The 24436-nt window shown below is 40.4% G+C and overlaps 1 protein-coding gene across 4 annotated transcripts in view; it reads left to right on the top strand.

Moving 5' to 3' along the window:
* The window catches only part of KIRREL3 (kirre like nephrin family adhesion molecule 3), a 1324921-nt gene that overhangs the window by 1247508 nt on the left and 52977 nt on the right, over window positions 1-24436 (top strand). For 2 of the 4 annotated variants that reach the window (XM_077457843.1, XM_077457845.1), the window contains 2 exons: window positions 1249-1284; window positions 20296-20403. In XM_077457843.1, coding sequence (XP_077313969.1) covers window positions 1249-1284; window positions 20296-20403 — 144 coding nt within the window. The remainder of the gene's footprint in view (window positions 1-1248; window positions 1285-20295; window positions 20404-24436) is intronic. The other 2 variants (XM_077457844.1, XM_077457846.1) reach the window with 1 other exon arrangement.

Raw genomic sequence — 24436 nt, 5'->3', positions numbered from 1 at the left:
ATGATTATTTTGGGGCAGGATTTGAGGGAGAGGGACAATGGGGGTGATTAGGCAGGTCTTTTGTTTGAATGTCCCCCGCCCCCCTCCCCAGCCATTGGCTGTAAGACATGGTTGGGGGATCAAATCAGATTGGGTGATGGTTACATATGGATAGGTAAATTAACCAAGAAAAATCTGTTCTACCACCTAGGATATAGGTGTGAATCATAGGTATTATTCATAAAAGACGACACATTTAAGGTGGTAAAAACACATACACACACATAAGTTACATTGCCTATAGTTAAGGATTTGAAGGGCAAAAGACAGACTACTGATAGAACTCGCCAATAACACTCTTGATATGCCCTTGAAAAATGAAAGACATGTAAAGTAAAACCTCCACCACTTCTTGTTTTCTCTTCCCAGTGTTAAAACTAATAAAAGGATTCGGCTGCTCTTCTAATCTAGACCCAAAAGGCAAAAACATAAGAGGACATCTGTCAAACAGGACAGAAATTGAAAAAAATGACACAAATTAAACGTGTCTTATCCCGTCTGCTGGAGCCTGATACTGATTCTATAGTCAAAAACATCAAGATCCTGTCAGACAAAGTGACAGAATTAAGTCAAATTGTACAATATATTTATTTATTTTTCCATTCTTACGCTGGCCTGTCAAGCCTCTGTGTTTTTCAGTTACGCTGACTCGCATTAAGAATCTCTGCTCTGTCGACAGGACGGTCGGGAAATAAAGATGTTTTACGTAAAGAAAAAAAAAACCTTTAAATTACTGCAGATAATTATTGAGTCAATTCTGATAATTTAGATGGGAGATTCAGCAGTTTCCAGCATTAGGCTTGCTGCCCAAGAAAAAAAATGGATGTCCCGAATGGATTTTCACTCTTTGCCTTGAGAATGAATCCATTAAAATGTCAGCTTTAGCAGAGGACCCCTAAATCTCTTCAATCCAGACTGTTCAACCTAAATAGTTTTGATTGAGTGTCACTTTTTATGAAGTATATTATATATTTTCAAGGCTGGAGTGCAAGAAAGTGTTGGGCTACCTTTTAATCATTAAAAAAAAAGAAAACCTTAAAAATATTACTGGCACTTTGGGTGGTTTAAAAGTGATGCTGATTTAAGGCCAGTCTATGGAAAAAATAAGCCCTTCTATTTATCATTGATAGTAGCTTAGTCCTCAATAAATCTGTATAAGTAGCATGCCAAACCTGCAAGCCCAAAGACACCTGTTTTATCTTTAAACAGGTCGGAACATGCAGTCAGGAGCCAGTATGGAGCCAGGTATGGATGCATGACCTCCGGGTGACAATCCCATGTTCTGTCTGTGTGCCCTCACCCTGCTGAATTACCAAGAGACGAGGCCTCCTCCTGTCTAAGGCCATGGGCAGAAGACCGGAAATCTCAAGCCAACTTACTAAACTTGTCATTCTCTGTTTATATGTTGTGTATTATAGAAACGTCCATCCATGCAGGTATAGTGGGTAATGTCAGGAATTATTGTCCCTGCCTGTTAAAGTCCAGCGCCCCCCTTCCAAATTGTTTATTCAGGGGTTTCCACAACTCAGTTGAATCACCTGCAGCCTTCAAATTTCTCTTGGAGACTTAAATGTATACATCCTCCTCAAATATTTATTTCTTGTACACCTTTAACAACCCACTTTGGGAAATGTAATTATTGACGGTAGAGTGAAACTGGAACTGTGGTGGAAATAACTTACTGCTGGAGTTTCTTTAATGCCTTTATGTATCAGAACTGGTAGACAGTATCTCTTGCCCATGGCAATCTGTCAGATTTTGTCCATTACTTCTCTTTTGGACATTTTTGGATTAAAGAAAGTATTTTCTCCACTCTTGATACAGGAGGCTTCATTTAATAAAGCAAGACGTCTCCTAACAAAGCATAGGCATTACTGGTATTTCAATATAAACTCACTAGGACCTTAGAAACCCCAGATTTTTAAATTTGCTAGCAAATTTTAAAGGGCAACACTGCCTTTCAAAAACTTGTTGGCTTTTCCCATATTTGATGGCAGAGCAGAAAAGCTAGAGCAGTATTTATATGCTGCCTAGTATCTTTATGGCTGTACACGCACACTTGAGGCGTCTTTGTATCTTTGAGCAAATATTCAGATTTTGCTTGCTGATGTAGGTGAAAAGGTAAAAAGGTGAATGTGGTGCCTGAGAGAGAATGGTCCATAGATAACTGTACAAAGATAGAGACAGATCTCTGTGGTTACAATAAAATGTTGATCACGTCTGGCTTGTAAGATAGATATTTTAGGGGCTTGTAGAAGGCCTAATGGAGCAACGCTGATAAAATATACAATTTACAAATGAATCACACTTCTGTGTCTAACTAATCAAATTTGCCAGATTACTTTTGTAAGGTTAACTATGGCTATGTTGCCACAGTTTACAAAATATCCAAGCATTATACTAGAGTCATTCAAGGATATATATGATTTTAAGTAGTGACACAAAGGTAGCAATATATTTAAAGTGTTACTAAACCCAGGAGCCTGCATTCACTATATTTGGTTTCCCACAGTACACAGAACATGCAATTATTTAGTAAATATAAAATGCTAAATAACTTTTCTCATCAGCAGTATATAGCAGTCTTGTGACTTCTATCAGTGTCCAGCCGAGCACTGGTGAAAGCATGTAGGAGGAGTTATCTGTCCTATGAGACTGCAAGACCCCTGACCCTCTTTCTGGATAGTGCTGATTGGCCATGTGCTGTTCACATGCACTCTCCCAAAAAAGAAAACCTCTCTGGCAATACACAGCAAACTGAGCATGTGCAGCCTGACTCCATAGACTCTGTGTCATCAGGAAATTTTTATGGGACAGTAAAAGAAGGGGAGGATCAGAGAAGACAGGATCAAACAGCCTTTTTACATAATGCGGAGGATTAACCCCTTAGGTTCCACAGTGAGTATAACAAGCATGCTTTACCTCATATACAGACCGATTTTACTGTTGTGAGTTTTGTAACACTTTAAGGTAAAATGTAATTAGAGATATGGCCTTGTTTTGTTGTTTTTCATAACGTTTCTTCGCTTAGGAAGAATTAGGTTTACATATTGTATGCTATTTGCATGTAGAGGAACTCTAAAGCCACTTATACAGAGACAAACTAGAGGCACTATTTCAGTGCTGGCATCCCAAGATTTAACCAACCATGGTGATAACCAAATTTACCAAAATTGGATTATTGACACAGGTGCCAACTGTACATGTTACATAGCAGAAAATGTAAACAGCCATGTAGAAGATACATGCACACAGGGCTGCAGATAGGGGAGTATAGCCAGCCCTCCTCTACTGGGGCTGAGCCTCATCTGGTTAGCAGAGGGTCCTGGATTTGGCTTTGAGGCAGAATGTGTCCCACACAGTGAAAAGTGTAGAACTCTGGTACCCCAACCCCCCCCCCTTCATAGGATCACAACAGAATACTGCATTTCCTCATAGCTTGATAGCTGTCACTGGATCAATGTAGATATACATACAGCATATTGCCCCCTTGCTGAATCAGAGCCAGAAGTCTTCATGCAGCAAAGATTGATTTGAAAAGCTCTAGCTATGACTCAATGGGGGCATGTTGGAACCGGGGGGGTGGCAAACATTCCACCCATTGATACGCCCCTCCCTGGTCAGGTCATGGGTGGCACAGACCCCCCCCCCCACCGGTTGGTCGGCCGGGTCATGTGGGGCTCAGTCACAGCCCACATTTACCCCATCACATGGGCGGCAGCGGCTTCTCTCCCAGACAGCTGCTGATGTGGTTCCCCTGCGTCTCCTCCCTCCTCCTCCTGGCCGCCAATCTGAAAGGATCTCCTTTGGCCAATAAGGTGACAGGTTTCTGATTGGGCAGGAGGAGAATTGGTGTTGCAATAGCAAATATTCATTTGTTATTGTCACACAACTGGGTGGTTTTCAGGTGAAGAGCTCTGTGCTCAAGCCCACCCTTTTTTGAACCCTATTAGAGCCTCTGGCTCTAATCACGTGTGTCACAAAAAAACAAAACCCCACATTGGAATCCATGCGTCCGGTGCCCTGCATGTAGATCAGGGGGCCAGACACATGGACAGGGCGCCACCCATGTGCCCCTAATGGACAGGCCGCCACTGGTTGGAACTCTACAGAAGGACAGCAGAAGTCCTTTATGCAGCTTCCTGCCCTTGAACAAGATATTTTACTGGCACTTGAGCGTTTTGAAGCTGAACAGCTCTGGATTAAGGGTGAGTATTAGAACAAAAGCTGTTTTTTATTCTTCGCGATTCTAGTTCTGCTATAAACAAGGCAATTAAAGTAAATGTACATAATACTGTTTTTTTGCACATTTTACTTACATATATTGTTAAAAATCAAGCTTCAGGCATATTTTAAGTTTTAAGTACAAAAATGTGTCCAGTCCTTCTTTCCAGTGTCAACAAAATCCCTTTTTAAAAAGCCAAAGTCTATGACAAGGTGTGGGATAGAAAGAGATAGGGGCAATGAGGTACATTGTATTTCTAAATTATGATTGGGATTTGTTAGGAATAAAACCACGTGAAACTGTGACTGTAGAGAAGCAAGGTACTGTATCTAGATTTTACAAAGGCGAATGTAGGTCCAGTGAAACAGTACACTACAATTGCTTTGTGAATAAATCTATAACATAAATAACTGATGGGGTAAATCTATAACATAAATAACTGATGGGGTATAAACTGCTGTGATGAATCGCTCATACTCATCAAAGACAAATACTACATCAGAGAGGGCTAAGAGTCTGACAAGCTGCGTACACCCACAGATCACCTGGGGAGGAGGGATCTGGGAAAGAAAAAAAAAGAGTCAACCAATCAATATAAATCTTGCTTCTTTATAGAAAATCATTCTGGAAGTTGGTTTTGGGAGTCCCAATTCCAGAATACTGTGTAGATAGCAAAATGCTTAAAGGGTAATGCTATTTATTTTTATTTTTTTAATTGATCTATCATAAACAATTGATACACAAGCCTTTTTTGTACTTTGAAATCTGCAAATCAATTAGAGCTTTTTGGGTGTATAAAACACCCACAACTTTGTCCTATTTTTGATCATGTGATACGGCCGTGAGTTTTGACACTGGGACTGATCATGTGACTATTGCAGAACTATGCTCACAATTGACAAGCAGGAAGTGGCTGCAGGAAATAGGAAGTGAGTGAAACCTATGTATGAGCTTCAGTGGAAATGGTAACAGGCGGGACTCTTTAGTCACATATACAGTTATTTTTCAGGGCAGGGTTTTTTTTAGTTAGTTTCTTTTGCAGCAAAAGTGGGATATACATTTTAAAAACATTTCTTAGCAACACAATGCTGAAAAAGGATCACCACTATAAGCATTAGGGTCCCTCCATACATTGTTTACCTGCACTCACAGTCAAAAGTTGCAAAGGTGCAATAAATGTGTTCATCAGCAAATAATGTAAGATAAAGAATAAAACACACACAACCGGGCTCAACGAAAGTAGATTTGTGTATTAACTGAGCCAGGAAAAAATTATCTGCCCAACAGTGACTGAATCCTATCAGATGCAATCATTTTTCTGGTATTTATAGACAACAGACAAGATAAAAAAAAACAAGACCTGAGAGCAAAAAGGCTGAACAATACATAAAAAAAATTATATGTAAAAAGCAAAAAGGGAGGGGGGGGGGGCGTGACAAATGAGTATGAATCTTATGTAGCACTAATTTCATAGGAGCCACTGTAATTTAACAGATTTTCTGAAGATTAGTGCACAGGCAGCCAGATCATTTAGAGCTACCACTGGCACTTCCACCCAAAGGAAAACTGCACACAGTTACTAGGACTCTGAGTTCAGGTCAGTACTCACAATGTTACTGGATGCCTCCTTCCAGTATCCAGCAGTCACTTTTCAATGAGGGAGAGGTTAATGCCCAAAATGCCACAGGAGCCCCCCCCCCCCCCCAACGCCACAGCCGAGACCTCACTGAACATCAACTTATATCAGTAGAACTGCTGTAGGTGGGGGTAGCCCTCAGACTATTTATATGCCTCTCCAGCCACCTACTGGGCACACCTCACCAGGGATTGGCTGAAGCACAATAAATATTCAGGCTGCTCATTTGACTTTCCAGCCCACTATGTTCTGGAAATGTCTAAAATGCAGGGGGAAACAATCAAACCTGCAGCCTGTGAGATCCAGAACAGCCCAAAGCAATCAATAGCTGCTCCAATGAATACAGAGAAGCCAAAAGGAACAACATTTACCCAACTTCCTAGCAACCTAACTAGGAAGGTGCTTCACGTATGTGCAGGTTAAAGCACAAAAAGAAAAAACAAATGATTTTAAAATTAAATACATGTGGGTAGCCCACCACTGAGACTAAGACTAAGGGCTACCCATGGAAATTGGACATTAAATGGTAGTAAAAAATGTAAAAGGTGGCTCTTTTAAATTTCACACTACCATTTGGTATTTAATTCCTGTGGGTAGCCCTTTAAGTAAGCAGCTGAAAAAAAACGTAGCCTCGAAGCGCGTACTGTGCATGCTCCGGGAAGGTGATGTCACACAGGTGGCCAAACATCGGGATGAGGACAGCTTCAGTGAGTTCCACAATGCCAAGCACAGCCTGTCAGGGAAGGCTTCCGGGATACCATCCTCCTTTGTCATCTATAGTCAACCCTAATTACACTGGGAGGTTACCAGAAGCCACGAGGAATCTGCAAACCAGTGATGAGGAACTTACAGAGAAAATACTGTCCCCACACACACATTATGGTGTGTATGGTTTCTTTTAGTGCTAGTAAGTGAAGCACAGGACCTTTTGACTTGAAAAAGTTGAATGTAGCTTGGCCAAAATACCCGTAGTTTTAGGCTCTCAAAGAAAAACAAAATTAGACTGATCCTGTTAAAGAAAATATTTTTTTGGGAGATTAACACAGACACTAGCAACAGATGTTGTGCCATATGTGGCTCTTCCTGCAAGAGTTCTGTTCAACAAACTATTTCTCCTGATGGAGTTCAGTGTTCGATTATGCTGCTGTTTCACTCTCAAACCAATTCTGAAGGTGGTTAGATGTGCCAGAAAAACAATTAATCGTGTCTAGTATTTGGTATTCCTCAAAAAAAATAAAAAAAAAATCTTGCGATACTCTTGGGGACTCCAACAGTGAGACCTCTGCAAGATTAAAGAGGCTAGTGAATAATTCCAGAATCTATGAGCTATCAAAATAATGCAACTGCTGATAAAAACTTTTTACACTTTTTTTTTTAAATGTTTGGCGTGTACTCATCCTTTAATTGAATGTTTTGTGAGGTAGCTGGTGAACACCATAAGGCCAAAAGCTCATGGGCCCCTCTCCAAATTTTTGAGTTCAGTTTTTTTCCAGTGAAGGATACCAGTATTTCTACAGCATGCAAAAACAATTTTAACATGACAATTGTGCATTTTTGACCTGTAATAACAGTTTGAGGAAGACCCTTTTCTGTTACAACATGACTGTGACCCAAAGTTTTGGGCGGAGAAACTCAAGTGGCCTGCACAGAGCCCTGACCTCAACCCTGATAAACATCTTTAGGATTAATTGAAATGCTTATTTTAAGCCAGGTCTCCTCTTCCAACATCCTTACCTGACCCCACAAATGAACACAGGTTCTCTGAGAGACACTCCACAATCTTGTGGAAAGACCTTTCTAGAAGAGTGGAGGCTGTAATAGCTGCAAATGGGGCTATTTCCATATTAATGGTTATAGTTTTGGAATCAAATGTCCAGAAAGCTCACATAGGTGTGAGGATGGAATTTTCGGGACTTTTGGCCATATAATATATCATTCAGCATGGGTTTCAATAGCAATTGTACTCCAATTTTACATGAGCACTGAGGAAAAACAACAACAGAGCAATTTCCATTAACCACCTCTGGTAGACTGAGGTCTCTTTTTTTCAATTCTGCATTCTGAAATATACTCTGTGATTTTCAATTGAAAGGACCTAAAGGTGAGAATTTGCTCATTTTGACATCAGCCCCCGCTGATCCCTAAGATTAGCTAGACTGCTTTGGAAGGTACTGAAATAAGTCACTATCTGACCTAAATTATTTTTATTTATGGTGATATTTTACTGAACACATACAATTCTGCACACCACCCCTATCTAAATGACTTGCTGGAATGGGATACTACTAAAAACAAAGGCAGACAAAACCACACTCACTGCATGAAGCCATTAAGCCTACAGATAATGACAGAATAATGCTACATTGAGTGCAACAAACACAACTACATATTGAGACAATCCAAGTGGAACACGCTTTTGTTGAAGAAGAAATGAACCTCAAAACATGCAATCATAACTGAAAGAGCACTGAATAAACTTAATTACCTTTCTCCTCTGCCTATCCTGCCAATTCAATTAAATAATACAGGGTGGTGGTGGGGAGAACCTGGTTTTAATTCATCCATCATTAGAGATAATAATCTTTGCTAGCTCTGCTTGTACAGTGCATTATTTCTTCAGGTTATATAATAGGAGTATGGCATAGATTAGAATTAGTTTTTTCATCCTTATCTGCAAGGAAACCTTTGTAGTTCATGTCCTTGTCATGTCTCTCGCCCACAATAAATTTGAACTGGTTTATAAGCACTCCTCATAATTGAGGCAAAAGAAAAAAATAAAGTCTGGACACATAACCAGCATATCATGTCTGAGCAAAAAGCTTTGCATCCTAGGTGTTAGACCAGCTACCTAGATCAGCTGTGCTGTTGATTAGCATGATATAATGAAGCCACTGAATCTTTAGGGTGACAGGCCCTGGGCCATTTTTTTTATAATATGCCAATAACAGGAACCTACATGAAACCTTTTATAACTAATCAGAGCAGTTAAACTTGATTAGTGACTGGTTCCTCTGGTTGCCACATAGCTTTTTATCCAATTAAAGAAAAAAAGAGAACAGGGCCCTCTACATGTTAACATAACTTTGACACTCCTATACTTCTGTTGTGAAATCCTCAGCAATTTTTGGTCACCCTCAAGCCAATGCAGAACTACACCTTGGTAAAGAAGCACACTCTACACATACAGTTGTTTGCTTTAAAGCAGGGGTGTCAAACTCAAACTCATCACGGGCCACATCAGCATTATGGTGTACCTAAAAAACGGACCGGTTGTATCTGTAAGACTAGATGTCCAGAGCACCCCAACCCCCTTACATCCCAGTGCACCCCCTGTACTGTATAGGAGCTCTGAATCAGAAAGTACAGGGTCCAGAGGGGACCAGAGGAGGGTTGGAGTCAGCTGCAGGATCTGGCAGAGGAGTTCTGTCCCCCTCTCTACTGCCAACTGCTGAATCAAGGTGGGGTGGAGATGGGGGGGGGGGGTGTTACAGCTGCAGGAGAGGTGCAAGAGCCACATGAATTGGCCTAGTGGGCCGGATTCGGCCCAGGGGCCTTGTGTTTGACACGTGCATTACTGTATGTTAAGGCCCACTATGTTAAAAAGGTCCATTCCTTTTGAATCAGCTGACATCCCACTGTAATGCACAGGAAAACAAATGTGACGTAACATGTGTGGTCAGCTGCAGTGTCGGTACATTGCCCGCTGCTGTAATAGTGCGATGTATTATTATTATACAGGATTTATATAGCTCCAACAGTTTGCGCATCGCTTAACAAAATGAAGGCAGACATTACAGCTACAGTGGTGTGAAAAAGTGTTTGCCCCCTTCCTAATTTCCTGTTCCTTTGCATGTTTGTCACACTTAAGTGTTTCGGAACATCAAACCAATTTAAACAATAGTCAAGGACAACACAAGTAAACACAAAATGCAATTTGTAAATGAAGGTGTTTATTATTAAAGGTGAAAAAAAATCCAAACCATCATGGCCCTGTGTGAAAAAGTGATTGCCCCCTAAACCTAATAACTGGTTGGGCCACCCTTAGCAGCAACAACTGCAACCAAGCGTTTGCGATAACGTGCAATGAGGCTTTTACAGCGTCCTGGAGGAATTTTGGCCCACTCATCTTTGCAGAATTGTCCTAATTCAGTTACATTAGAGGGTTTTCGAGCATGAACGGCCTTTTTAAGGTCATACCACAACATCTCAATAGGATTCAGGTCAGGACTTTGGCTAGGCCACTCCAAAGTCTTCATTTTGTTTTTCTTCAGCCATTCGGTGGTGGACTTGCTGGTGTGTTTAGGATCATTGTCCTGCTGCAGAACCCAAGTTCGTTTCAGCTTGAGTACACGAACAGATGGTCGGACATTCTCCTTCAGGATCTCTTGGTAGACAGCAGAATTCATAGTTCCTTTTATCACGGCAAGTCTTCCAGGTCCTGAAGCAGCAAAACAGCCCCAGACCATCACACTACCACCACCATATTTTACTGTTGGTATAATGTTCTTTTTATGAAATGCAGTGTTCCTTCTACGCCAGATATACTTGGACACACACCTTCCAAAGAGTTCCACTTTTGTCTCATCGGTCCACAGAATGTTGTCCCAAAAGTCTTGGGGATCATCAAGATGTGTTGTGGAGAAATTAAGACGAGCTTTGATGTTCTTTTTGCTCAGCAGTGGTTTTCTCCTTGGAACTCTGCCATGCAGGCCATTTTTGCCCAGTCTTTTCCTGATGGTGGAGGCATGAACGCTGACCTTAACTGAGGCAAGTGAGGCCTGCAGTTCCTTGGACGTTGTTGTGGGGTCTTTTGTGACCTCTTGGATGAGTCGTCGCTGCGCTCTTGGGGTAATTTTGGGCAGCTGGCCACTCCTGGGAAGGTTCACCACTGTTCCATGTCTTTGTGGATAATGGCTCTCACTGTGGTTCGCTGGATTCCCAAAGCTTTGGAAATGGCTTTATAACCCTTTCCAGACTGATAGATCTCAATTACTTTCTTTCTCAATTGTTCCTGAATTTCTTTGGGTCTCGGCATGATGTGTAGCTTTTAAGGATCTTCTGGTGGACCTTACTGTGTCAAGCAGCTCCTATTTAAGTGATGCCTTGATTGTGAACAGGTGTGGCAATAATCAGGCCTGGGTGTGGCTAGAGAAATTGAACTCAGGTGTGGACAACCACAGTTATAGTATGTTTTAACAAGGGGGCAATCACTTTTTCACACAGGGCCATGATGGTTTGGATTTTTTTTCACCTTTAATAATAAACACCTTCATTTACAAATTGCATTTTGTGTTTACTTGTGTTGTCCTTGACTATTGTTTAAATTGGTTTGATGTTCCGAAACACTTAAGTGTGACAAACATGCAAAGGAACAGGAAATGAGGAAGGGGGCAAACACTTTTTCACACCACTGTACATTACAATTTGGTACAAGAGGAATCAGAGGGTCCTGCTCACTAGAGCTTACAATCTAGGAAGGAGGGTCAATTGATACAAAAAGATAATAGCTGTAGGGGATGAGCTGATGGACAAAGTAAAATGGTGTATTAGTTAGAAGCAGGATAAGCTTCTTTAAAGAGAAGGGTTTTCAGGGATCGTCTAAAGATGGATAGATTAGGGGACAGTCGAACAGATTGGGGTAGGGAGAAATCCTGTAGGGGAGCATGGGAGGAGGTGACAAGGGAGCTAGAGAGCAGAAGTCTTGGGAGGACCGAAGAGAGCAGCTTGGTTGGTATTTTGGGACTAGGTTAGTGATGTAGCTGGAGGCAGAGTTGTGAACGGCTTTGTAAATTATTGTTAGTAATTTGAATTTTATTCGTTGGGTGAGTGAAAGCCAGTGCAGAGAATGGCAGAGAGGGGTGGAGGACACTGAATGGTTGGTAAGGTGTATGAGTCTTGCAGCAGCATTCATTATGGACTGAAAGGAGGATAGCGTATGTAAAGGTAGTCCAAAGAGAAGTGAGTTTCCATAGTTGAGGCAAGAGATGACCAGGGAGTGATTTAGAAGCTTGGTGGTGTCATTAGTTAAAAAGGGGTGTATTCTAGAGACGTTGTGGAGGCAAAGGTGGCATGATTTGGACAGGGATTGGATGTGGGCCTGAAAGGACAGTTCAGAGTCTATAGTTTCCCCTAGCACCCTGGCATATGGGGACGGACTGATAGTTGTGCCGTTGATCTTGACATAGAAGTCAGGGGAAGGGGCACGTGGGGGAAGAAATATTATTAGCTCAATTTTAGATAGATTCAGTTTGAGGAAGTGGTGTGACATCCAGGCTGATAAGTCTGTTAGTAATTCTTGATGTGTGAGGGGACTGATGGGGTGAGCTGAGGGGTAGAGAGAGATAGATTTGGGTGTCATCGGCATATAAATGGTAGTGGAAGCCATGGGAGGCTATCAGCTGACCCTGGGAGGATGTGTATATCAAGAATAGCAGAGTCCCAAGGACAGAACCTTGGGGGACCCCCAAAGGTAAGAGATGTTGCAGAAGAGGAAGTAGAGTTGTGAGTGACACTGAAGGTGCAGTGAGATAGGTAAGATTCAAACCAACGGAGAACACAGCAATGCATACCAAGCAAATTTAGTTTTTTTTGAGGAGGTGGGGGTGATCAACTATATCAAAGGCAGTGGAAAGGTCCAAGAGTAAGAGTACGGAATAATGACCATTGGTTTTAGCTGTTAGCAAGTCGTTTGTGAGTTGTAGGAAAGTAGTTTCTGTGAAGTGCTGTGGACAAAATCCAGACTGAAGGGGATCAAGAAGGTCATTCTTAATAAGATGGTTGCTCAGTCGGTTCAAGGAGTTTGGAGGCAAAAAGGTCGTAAGGAAATGGCTCTTAGGCTGTTAGGATTGGAGGGGTCCAGTGAGGCCTTTTTTGGTACGGGAGTGACTAGTGCGTGTTTCAGAGGGTTGGGGAAGATGCCAGTAGGGAGGGAGAAGTTGAAGATATGAGTTAGAGTGTAGGATAGAGTCAGAGAGTGACCGTAGTATTTGAGAAGAAACGGGGTCCAGCAGGCAGGAGGTTAGGTGGGGGTTAAAAAAAAAGTTTATCGACTTCCTCTGTAGTAGTTGGGTTAAACAAGAGTTTTGATTGTACAGGAGGACAAAGAGTGTAAAGTGAGGGGCGATATCTGCAGAGTGGAGGAAATCGAGACAAATTGTCTCCAATATTATTTCTGAAGTGATTAGCAATCTCCTGGGAATTGAGTAAATTAGTGGGTGGAGGTAATGGCGGACAAAGTAGAGCATTAAAGATAGAAAAAAGAGTTGAAGGGGACTGCGTGAGAGGGTGTTAATAAGAGTGATAAAGTAAATCTGGCAGCGTGGAGACAGGAATGATACAATCCGTAACAGAAAAAAAAGAAGAGAAGGGTTAAGATGGCAAAGGTTTCTACAGGTAATAGTTTGGTAGTTAGAAGACAATGAGAGAGTGAAACTAATAAGGTGGTGATCGGAAAGAGGAAAAGGAATGTTGAAGAGATTGCGTGGAATGCATAGGTAGGAGAATATGAGGTCAAGGCAGCTGCCAACAGAGTGAGAAGCATTTGCCCAGTGTTTCAGGTCAAAAGATGTTAGGTTTAGAAATTTAGAAGTAGCGGGAGTGTTAAGATTAAGAGGGATGTTGAAGTGGCCAAGAATGATTGTTGGGATTTCAGAAGAGAGAAAGTAGGGTAGCCAGGCAGAGAAGTCATCAAGGAAGCCCAACACCGGCCAGGGGGCTGATAGATCACAGCAATTCTCAACAAAACCTGAGAAAATAGACAAATACAGTGAGCTTCAAATGAGGAGAGGGATAGAGAGGGGGGTGGATGAAGAACTCGAAAAGTGCTTTGAGGGGATAGGAGGATTCCAACACCACCTCCTTTCTGTCCACTAGGCCTGGGAGAGTGAGTCCACAGGAGGCCACCATGGGAGAGGGCAGTAGGAGAAGGAAAGTCAGATTCTTGAAGCCATAGCTCGGTAATTGCAAGTAGGTTGGAGTTTATGATAAATAGGTCATGGACGGTGGAAATTTTGTTGCAAACCGAGCAGGCATTCCAAAGGGCACAGGAAAAGGGGAGGCTGGTTCCAGGCAGAAGAGGAATAGAAATTAGATTGTGTTGTTGGCGGCTGCTGGCAGAGGATAGGGGGTGCTGGGTATGTTAGCTAAAGGTAAATGATGGCGGTCCAGGAGAAATATCTCCAGACATTATGAGAATCAGAAGGGTGAAAGAGGTGATATGATAGTGTGAGTTATGTGGGGAGACACTTCTCAATGTCCTGGAGTTTTTATTGGTATGTGGGTTCAAAATTAGCAGGAGCTGATGAGTGCAGTAATATGGTGAAGACAGGAGTGAGGGTGATATATATAAGCTGTGGGGTGGAGAAGAGGGATGAAGGAGATAAAGTTTAAGGAGAGAGGATGCGACTGTGAGAAGGGAAAGTAGAGAGTGCATGATACAGAGTGGTGAGATTTAGAAGCAGACTGGATGAGAGATGTTCTATGGGGAATCAGGACATCTGTAGTCTGTTTATTGTGTTGCAGTAGTCTGTTGTAGATTTTCGCTTTGTGCATTCACTGAAGTGCTGAGCCGAAGTGTAATACTTAATTCAATATGAATACTTTATCCAAAATGATAGTTGCCAATGCAACCCCTGCCTGGGCATCCACAAGAGAAGGTCTAAATTTATACTGAGTTGGGTGGGGGTATCAAGACTATACCAATTAATCAGCCTGCATTGCATAGGAGGAACACTTGGCTGACAAAACGAACTTCTCACACCAAAGACAGACTACATAATACAGCAAAAGAGCGGGGGATCATGACTATCAAGATAAAAACAGCTCATAATTTAGGTATGGACAATAAGAAAACAAAAACAAACATCACAGTGATATGGACAGAGGTAAAGAATTTGAAGGCAGCATAGATTACTATTTAAGCATGTTTAAAACAATGAAGCAGTTGCAGTTAAACGTGGAATTTGAAGGCAGCATTACCTGTGGAGGGGTAGAGAAGAGGTTTTTTTTTTTTAGTGCTGAGCCGATACTTAATCCAATATGAATACTTTATCCAAAATGATGGTTGCCAATGCAATCCCTGCCTGTGCAACCCCTGCAGTATTATTGCAATGCATAACTGTAAATGAGCCGTAAGGGATTTGTGTAGTCACGAACAACGTATATAACACATTATAATACCACACTTCAAAAGACCTATTAATTGTACTATTTGGTATTTTATTGCACCAAATACACCCATCAGCACATATTATCAAGCAGCTTTCTTGAAACCTTTTGAATTTCCTGCAGCTCAATTCAGTTATTGCTGAATGCAGATTTATTTAGAAGTGCTGTCTATGGCTTTAACTAGCATTTAGCAGGCTTCAGCAAGCATTTACTAAACTCTAGAGAAATGCTGGGATGGGCTTTTTCGAAATGCTTAGTAAATTTCTGCAGAAACTTCCAAAAGCCTGCTAAACGCAATACTTTTCAGATTAACATTTACAAGCTATGATTCAATAATGCATGTATGGAACATAACCACTTCCGGACCACTGTATATATACACATCATTAGTTAGAGGTTAAACACAGCTAGCTGCTGTAATCCCTTTATTTTCTATACAGTGGGTGATTCTCTTTCATATAAAAGTGATCCCTGTGGCAGATTCACCACAAGATCACTTTTAGAGGTGGCGGGAGAGGTGCCCCCTTGCCACTTCCCGGCCAACTCCGGGCTTACCGGACCTTTCGGTTAGCCTGGAGCTGATCCGATCCTCTTTGTGGCTGGGCAGGAAGCCAAGTGAGTTCAAGATAGCCCTCACTTGGCTCTATGCCCTGGGAGGGCTGGAGTGATGCCCGATGTCACTTTCACATTCCGGCCTTAAAGGGATGATGATTTAATCTCTTATAGGCAAAGTGACTTTTTTTTTTTCTTTGAGTAGATGTGAGCTCTTAAGTCATTTTGACCACAGATCTTGCAATAAGGAGGCCCCATCAAGCTTATCTCAATTACAGGGGATGTTTACATTCCTTGTAATAGGAATAAAAGTGATAATAATTTTTTTTTTTTTAAAGGGATAATGTAAAAATAAAAAGGAATAAAAAATTAAAGTGCCCCCATCCCTCCAAGCTTGCACGCAGAAGTGAACACATACGTAAGTCACGCAAACATATGTACACAGTGAGGTATCGCCGTGATCGTTAGAGTGAGAGCAATAATTCTCGCACTTGACCTCCTCTGTTACTCTAAATCGGTAACCTGCAATAATTGTAAATTGTCACTTATGGAGATTTTTAAGTACCGTAGTTTGATGCCATTCCACGAGCGTGCGCAATTTTAAAGCATGACATGTTAGGTATCTATTTACTCAGAGTAATATCATCTTTCACATTAAAGAAACATACTGGGCTAACTTTACCTCTTTCTTATATTTAATTCTAAAAAAAGCTTATTTTTTCCCCAAAAATTGCGTTTGTAAGACTGCTGCAAAAATACGGTGTGGCATAAAATATTGCAACAATCTCCATTTTATTCTCTAGGGCCTCAGCTAAAACAAATATATAATGCTTTGGGGTTCCAAGTAATTTTCTAGCAAAAAATACTGATTTTAACTTGTAAACAACAAAATGTCAGAAATAGGCCTGGTCCACAATATAAGAACAATGTATAAAAACAGCAGCCCACCTGGAACACAGCATAACTAATGGCTTCCATTGTAATATGGTAAATATGAACAGATTACAATATATACATTAAATTATTTTTCTGCATGGAAAAAAAAAATTTTTTTTTTTTTTTGGATACAGTAGGAAAAATAACTGCCAGCTTTGTTTTGCTGATCATTTGGCAAATTGTCTTCACTTCCTGTCTTGGAAGCACAACAAAAAAAAGTAAAAAGGAAACTTCTTCAAAGTGAGAGGAAATCCTCTTTTATACAGCTGCCACAAGAAAAGGTTTCTCCGTGGAAGCATTTCTCCGCATCCTCTGCATGTGACAGCTGTAAAATTTTGCAGATTTAGTCACTTTCTGCCCCAGTGACAGTGGGGACTAGTGAGGGCAACATAAAAGGTTCAGTCTTTTCACTAGGAGAAACTGGCAGCATAAAAAAAACTCAGCATGGGTTTTAACACTTCCCCAAGCCATTCAAAGATCAAAAAAGTTTACCCTTTAGAAATATTGTTTAAACTTTCCAGCATGGTATGAAAATCCTTATCAAACAAGGACTGTGCTTCAGGCACCGCTGTGAATGGAAGTTTGAAGATGGTTGAATTAAGGGCTAGGGCATGTGGGAATCTTTTAACCCATATCTTCTCATTTTGGTCAACGTCATAATAGTAAATAGGACAGAAATAGTTCTTTATGCAATTCCTGCTTTGTGGTGCACATGGCTGTGAGGCTGAATGGGAGAGAGAGCCCCTTTAAAAATTACCAAATCTTACAGTGAAGACATCAAATCCTTTTTTTGGCATACAGAACTATTTTTGCCATTGCCTTTTGATCAATTTCACCCCCACTGTTCTTAAAAACAATTGAGGAGAGAAGAGTCAAATGGTCACGATTGCCATGGCCCCCGTGCCACAAGGTCCAGAATTTGCTTTGTACTGTCATGGTACATGTACAAATCTGTCCATATGCCCAGAACTCTCTTTTTTTTTTTTTTTTTTTTTTTTTTTTTTTTTTCAAGAGAAAATAAACTGACTGTAAAATAAATTTTTTATATCTGTTACTTTGCATTTGATAAGCAATGACTTTATTATGTGATACCTGTCACGTAGAAATACACATATTGATGTGGAGAAGGAGGAGGGTAGTGGAGGTAAAGGGTTTTTTGATTGATCCACTATTGTATGGGTTATTGTTGAAGTATCATACTAAAGGCCTATTCTAGACCAATTTGTCTCAATTTTATATGTAAAACGGGGGAGACTGACAGCTCTGGGAGAAATTCTTTGACATCTTTCTTTATTACACAGCTTATTACACAACCTAACTTCTTCAGCCTTCCCAAATTTTGGGTCAGCATTAATTGTCAGTCCAGCATAAGTAATATTTTTTACTACAGTTGGGGACTGATGGGTAAAGTCAGCTGCTGACTTTTCAGAGGTCTTGGATGCTCCACCAGCAAGATCTGCCAGCCATAATTTAGAGATTCTGTTCCCCAACCCCTGGAAGTTTTGGGGTCCCTGCCTTTCTGTTCCAGCTCTTCCTATTCAATATAATATAAAATAAACATCCAGAAGATGGGAAATCCTCATTATAGGCATAGCAGGTGTGCAGGGATAGTGGAAACCCCTCACGGGCACAGAAGGCGTGCAGGTCCAGGAAGTCAATGAAGGGATGGTGAGAATTCCTCATAATGGGTACAAAAAGTGTACGGGCCTGGGAGATCAGCATAGACCTCAGAACTCACTGCAGAGATCTCACCTATATACTGTAGTGTCCTCAAGAGATGAATAAGACTGCAGTTGCTTTAAAGTAGAACTAAAGGCAAAACCTTTTAAAATTTTGGATAGAGTAAGGGATTTTTATAACTGTCAGTTTTTTTTTTTTTGTTTTGCATCTACAGTATCTCACAAAAATGTTATTAGATAAGACTGGCATGTCCACAAATACAATTGGCATGACTATTAACATGTACAGTATCAAACAAAAGTGAGTACACCCCTCACATTTTTTTAAGTATTTTATTATATTGTTTCATGTGACAACACTGAAGAAATTACACTTTGCTACAATGAAAAGTAGTGAGCGTACAGCCTGTATAACCTCTTCTAAAGATAATGTGCAAGAAAGCCTGCAAACAGTTTGCTGAAGACAAGCAGACTAAGCACATGGATTACTGGAACCATGTCCCGTGGTCTGATGAAACCAAAATAAACTTATTTGGTTCAGATGGAGTAAAGCGTTTGGCGGCAACCAGGTGAGGAATACAAAGACAAGTGTGTCTTGCCTACAGTCAAGCATGGTGGTGAGACTGTCATGGTCTGCGGCTACATAAGCACTGCCGGCACTGGGGAGCTACAGTTCATTGAGGGAACCATGAATGCCAACATGTACTGTGACATAGTGAAGCAGAGCATGATCCCCTCCCTTCAAAGACTGGGCCACAGGGCAGTATTCCAACTTAAGGACACCAAACACACCTCCAAGATGACCACAGCCTTGCTAAAGAAGCTGAGGGTAAAGGTGATGGACTGGCCAACCATGCTTCCAGACCTAAACCCTATTAAAAATGTGTGACATCCTCAAACGGAAGGTGGAGGAGCGCAAGGTCTCTAATATCCACCAGCTCTGTGATGAACATCATGTAGGAGGAACCCAGTGGCAACCTGTGAAGCTCTGGTGAACTCCATCCCCAAAAGGGTTAAGGCAGTGCTGGAAAATAATGGCGACTACACAAAATATTGACACTTTGGGCCCAATTTGGAAATTTTTCACTCAGGGGTATACTCAATTTTGTCACCAGCGGTTTAGACATTGATGGCTGTGTGTTGAGTTATTTTGAGGGGACAGCAAATTTATACTGTTATACAAGCTGTACACTCACTACTTTACATTGTAGCAAAGTGGAATTTCTTCAGTATTGTCACATGAAAATATATAATAAAATATTTACAAAAATGTGAGGGGTGTACTCACTTTTGTGGGATATTGTATGTCCTGTTCACTTCCTGTCCTACAGCCAAAACAGAAAGTAAGCAAGAGGAAATACCTCCAAAGTGAGGGGATCCCTGGTTGTTACCAGAACTTGTGTCCCTCATTGGACAATTTCCCTTCATTTCTCTTCTGGTGACAGCCCTAAATGTAAGCTTTTCCTTCACATTTACTTTTGCAGATAACGGTACAAATAAATAGGATGAATTTCCCTAACGGAGGCACAGACAACATAAAAAATTCTGACATGGTTTCTAACCAGCTTCTCTATCCAGAAAAAAAAACAAAAAAAACAATTATTCTTTTTTTAAAGTCAGGTTTTGAATGTTGTCTATGTCTGTTCTCATTAGAGAGATGCACTGTATTTTTCCTGGTGACCATTGTCTCCGGGGGATTGGGGTGATTGAAAATCCAGAATTTTGAGTTATCAGAAAGAAATAGAGAAGAAACCTTCCAATGAGGACTTTGTTCTGGAGACAACTGTGTAAGAGGGGATTTTCCTTAAATGAGAGAGATATCCCCGTATTTCCTGTTGTTTCTCCAAGACAGGAAGTTAAGAAAAATAGGAAACCGATTGCAAATAATTGGGGGTAGTAACCTTTCCATATTTTGCTGGGGTTGCCTTCCTTGACCTCCTCTTTGTGGTACAGTTATTCAAAGAAAAATACAATTCCACTTTAATATATCAAAGTAATGCAGGAAAGTTGAAAACCTCAGGGTTGCAATGTGATCCATATCTATCTATCATTCTCTTTTGCAGAATCCGTCCCAGTTACCGTGATCATTGGTGTGGCTGTCGGTGCTGGCGTGGCATTCCTTGTTCTCATGGCAACAATTGTAGCATTCTGCTGCGCTCGCAACCAGAGAAGTAAGTGTATTCATAATGTAACATGTCAGTGCTTAGTGTAATTATTACGGGGCAGTTATGAAAGTGATTATGATATATGTAAAAGCTAGATTCATAAATATAATGCATTCTTAATTGCTTGTTACCCTGAAAATAAATCTGCAGCTTTTCTGTAGCAAAAGAAGGTCAGCTAATCACAAATTTTATTTTATAATGCAAAATAGATGAGGAATATTCATGAGGAATGCTCACAGAGAGGTAGTAAATAATACAAAGACAGATCTAGGTGTTTACAGTTGGTGCATTTAAAATACAAAAAAAACAGACCTAAGGCAAAACAAGTTAAAGATGTAGCGTCTTAAACGTAAACAAAAAAAACAGCTGCTTTTGCTGCAAAACTTACCTTGAATCCAGAGCTATGCCTACAGTAATTCCTCCCCCCTGCTAGAGGTAAACAGTCTTCAAGCTTGAATGATGGCAACATTGTTTACCCCAGCTTCCTCTGGGTCCAGGCTTTTGCAGACCTGCCATCATTATAGTAACCTGGGTTTGTTCTATTACTGCACTAAAGTGCAGCAGCAGTCCACCACCCACCACCACCAGTTAAAGAAAAGAGGTGGAACTGTCAGATGAGCTAGAAGCCCAGATCAAAGTGTATTCTTTTTAAATAGCTGTGGGGGGTGCCTCAGAAAGTAGAGTGGGGGTTAAGTAAATATTAACCCTACTTCTTATGCCATGTACACATGACTGGACATTCCGGCAGACTAGGTCCGATGGTCTTCCCGACTGACTTTTCAGCGGAGTACCCGGCTTGGAGAGATTTGAAACATGTTCTAAATCTAAAGTCCATCTGATTTTTCAACACCAAAGGTCCAATGAAGCCCACACATGATTAAATTGACCGTCGGACCTTTGCTGTCAAATGTTTTAATATCTAAATGAGGTTTAGCTGTAATATTTGTGGTATAGTTTTCAATGCCTGTACTGGCAATACTCCTAATGATAAGCCATTGATTAATCATAGAGTCACCTGTTTTAAATGATCATAAACAAGCATTCAAACAGCAAAAGGAAAATAAATCAATTTGGTTAGTTCTGATTCGATTTTTCACCAGCATTCCTTTTACAGTAAAAATGGGCCTTTATTGGAGGACTGATCATTGAGTGCAATCAGTTTCTAAAGGGAACCATTGATTTATTTAAACAATGCTGGCATTGAATGCTCATATCATTGGGTGTTTTACCAGCATGTTGTTAAATCACAGTATGAGCAAAATAAATTGGTCATGCTAAAAATATTTTGATACATCTTATATAAATAAGGTACAGTAGATATGTTGTCATTGTTTCATACTTTTAGTAGAAAATCGTATAATAATTGAATGCAGAATCAGAGAAAAAAATATTGTATTTGAAATATTTTTCCAGGAATGATCCAGAGGTCTCTAATGTTTACAGCTAAATCCCAGGCAAATAAAAAAAAGAAACAAATTAATACAGCTTTGTGTTTATCAATACAGGAATGTATTTATTTAAATGCAATAAATTAATAAAAACCTCATCTCTTACCCTTAATCCTAACCATAACCCTTTACGCTAACCTACATTTGGTTCATGTTCATGTACCACACAGCCCCTCCTCCTGGGGGAGGGGAAGCAGCACCAGAAGCCAATCAGGTGGGCTGCAGTGCAATTAAACACACTGATACAAGAGGAGAGCAGAATTAGAGGGGTGAGCTCATCAGTCTGCTACTTCTTCTTTCACTGTCCAGTTACAGTCTGTGGGAATGACTTAATTTCAGCAGAGAAAAATCAGGTCTCCTGCCTGCCAGATATGGCTGTGTTATGTGATTCTCAGGACCAGACAGACATCTTTTGGAAATTAGAACAGCTTTATTACCGTGTATGTATCACATCTGTGTATTTAGTGATTTGCCTGGAGTTCAGCTTTAAGGAGGATGGATGTGGAGATATGTGTTGTGATTTTTAAGACAGACTTATAATAAACCTGCAGTCAGAGGTCACATAAAGCCTGAGAATTACTGGCCTGTCAACTTGCTGACCTCTTACGCTAGGCTTGGTTCACAAAAGCATACTTGCAGCATTTTCATTACCATGTGCAAACTGTTTTTACGATCAAAAAATCTATTTCCACCTTACTAATTACATTCCTACACGTATCAGCTTAATCTTAACATTTTTTATTTTATTTTTTTAAGGTATTTCCACTGTGAAAGTAAATTCACAAAGATTATCACAGGGGTTATCACTCCTTACAATAGCACTTTTTTTTTTGTCATTCCATTCATCTCTGCTTTATAGGAATGTAAGATGAAATCTACTTAAATAAAGCAGTTGGACCTTCTACCACACATACAAATAGGCATTAACACAGTTGCTGCTGCCATACCCCAGGTTAAGGTTGTACATGGTCATGCTAGTTTGTCAGTTTATGGTTTTAGCTCTTGTTCATACTGACTGCAGGAATGAAAGTTCAGCTGAACTCGAACAATTTAGTTCCTGCATGTCAGTCCCGACTTCACAGGCGATTTTGGAGACATGGGTTTCTGCACAGATGTCAATGGAAATCGCACCCCGAAATGGCCAAAAGTAGTACAGAAACTACTTTTTGGAATCTGTGCAGCGCCACAAATGTGGCGTTGCACTGATTCAGACGCTGCCATTTCCCGCCATAATCGCAAGTGAATCGAGCAGGCTGGTTGTACCCAAGTTGATCGATTAAATCAACTTGGTACATTCAGTGTGGGAAGGGTGGATGTAAGGCGCGTGATCAAACGATTGTATCAAAGTCATACAGTTTATTCATGTACAATAAAATACATACATAAAATATATTATACATATATACTAAGTTTCGTAAAGATTAGGTTATAGAATATGCACTTAAAAAGGTTAAAAGTTGGACATGCCCATACAAGGGCAATTGCTTAAAAATAGGCTGACACGTTTCTAGGATAACCTCCTTCATCAGAGCCTTGAAAACAAGAACAAAGTCTGTACAAACAGGTAGACCAACATGATCAACAAGGAGAGGAATGGCTAGTATGGAGATATATCATGTGGTGAATAATTTGTTCTCTTTGGCTCTAGACCAGTCCTCATCAGTTCTCTATATAAAATAGAGGTCACATATACTGTGTGTATGTGTATGTATGTATGTATATATATATATATATATATATATATATATATATATATATATATATATATACACACACACATACATATATACACACACACACACACACACACACACAAAGAGCACATAGAAAATGTATAATACACAGTACAGACTGGAGACTCAATTCAAAAAAATATGATAAATAAAATTACACATATTTAGTACTTGTACTTGGTACATTGAGCCTGCCCATTAATGATTAGATTCCTGGCCGGTTCCTGCCCAACCGGCCAAGATTCAAACCGTGCATAGCCGGTCCAAACCCTCTGGCTTTGACATACACTGTTAGACAGGGATCTTTTTTTTTTTGCAGACAAGCTGGTAAAGCCCTGTACACACGATCAAAAAATTGTATGAAAAATACAACTTTTTGAATCGATTGTAAGATAATCTGATCGTTAGTACACCGCTTTCGAGAGCTTATCATGACCGTTCATCTGAAATTATTTGAAGAGACGAACACGTACATTTATCTTGTGCGATACCATCCTACAATCTTCGTTTTAACAAGTAAAGTTTAATACAAACACAACACATTTCCTCCCTTACAAAGCTGTAGCCTGTTGTACAAGACTTTTTGTAAATTGAGTAACCTCTGCATTTTCAATAATCAGACTAGAATGCAAAAAAAAAAAATGGACGATCATTGGTTCGATAGTCTCATTGTGTGTACAAGGCTTTGGTGTGCTGGGAATTTTTTTTATTGTTTATAATGTGCTAAACCCCTTCCATGTGCACCTTACTATAAAGGTTATTTATAGATTGGGGTAGTTGCCTCTTATATGCACAGCAAGTACAGAAAATGCCTGTTCGTCTGCCAAAATTAAGGTGAGATCCTAACTTCCTCTTTGA

Source organism: Lithobates pipiens, unplaced genomic scaffold (genome assembly GCF_037356315.1).
Source record: "Lithobates pipiens isolate NorthernLeopardFrog02 unplaced genomic scaffold, aLitPip1_a1.2 Scaffold_27, whole genome shotgun sequence".
Classification (NCBI taxonomy): Eukaryota; Metazoa; Chordata; class Amphibia; order Anura; family Ranidae; genus Lithobates; species Lithobates pipiens.
This window is presented reverse-complemented; position numbering and strand designations above follow the sequence as displayed.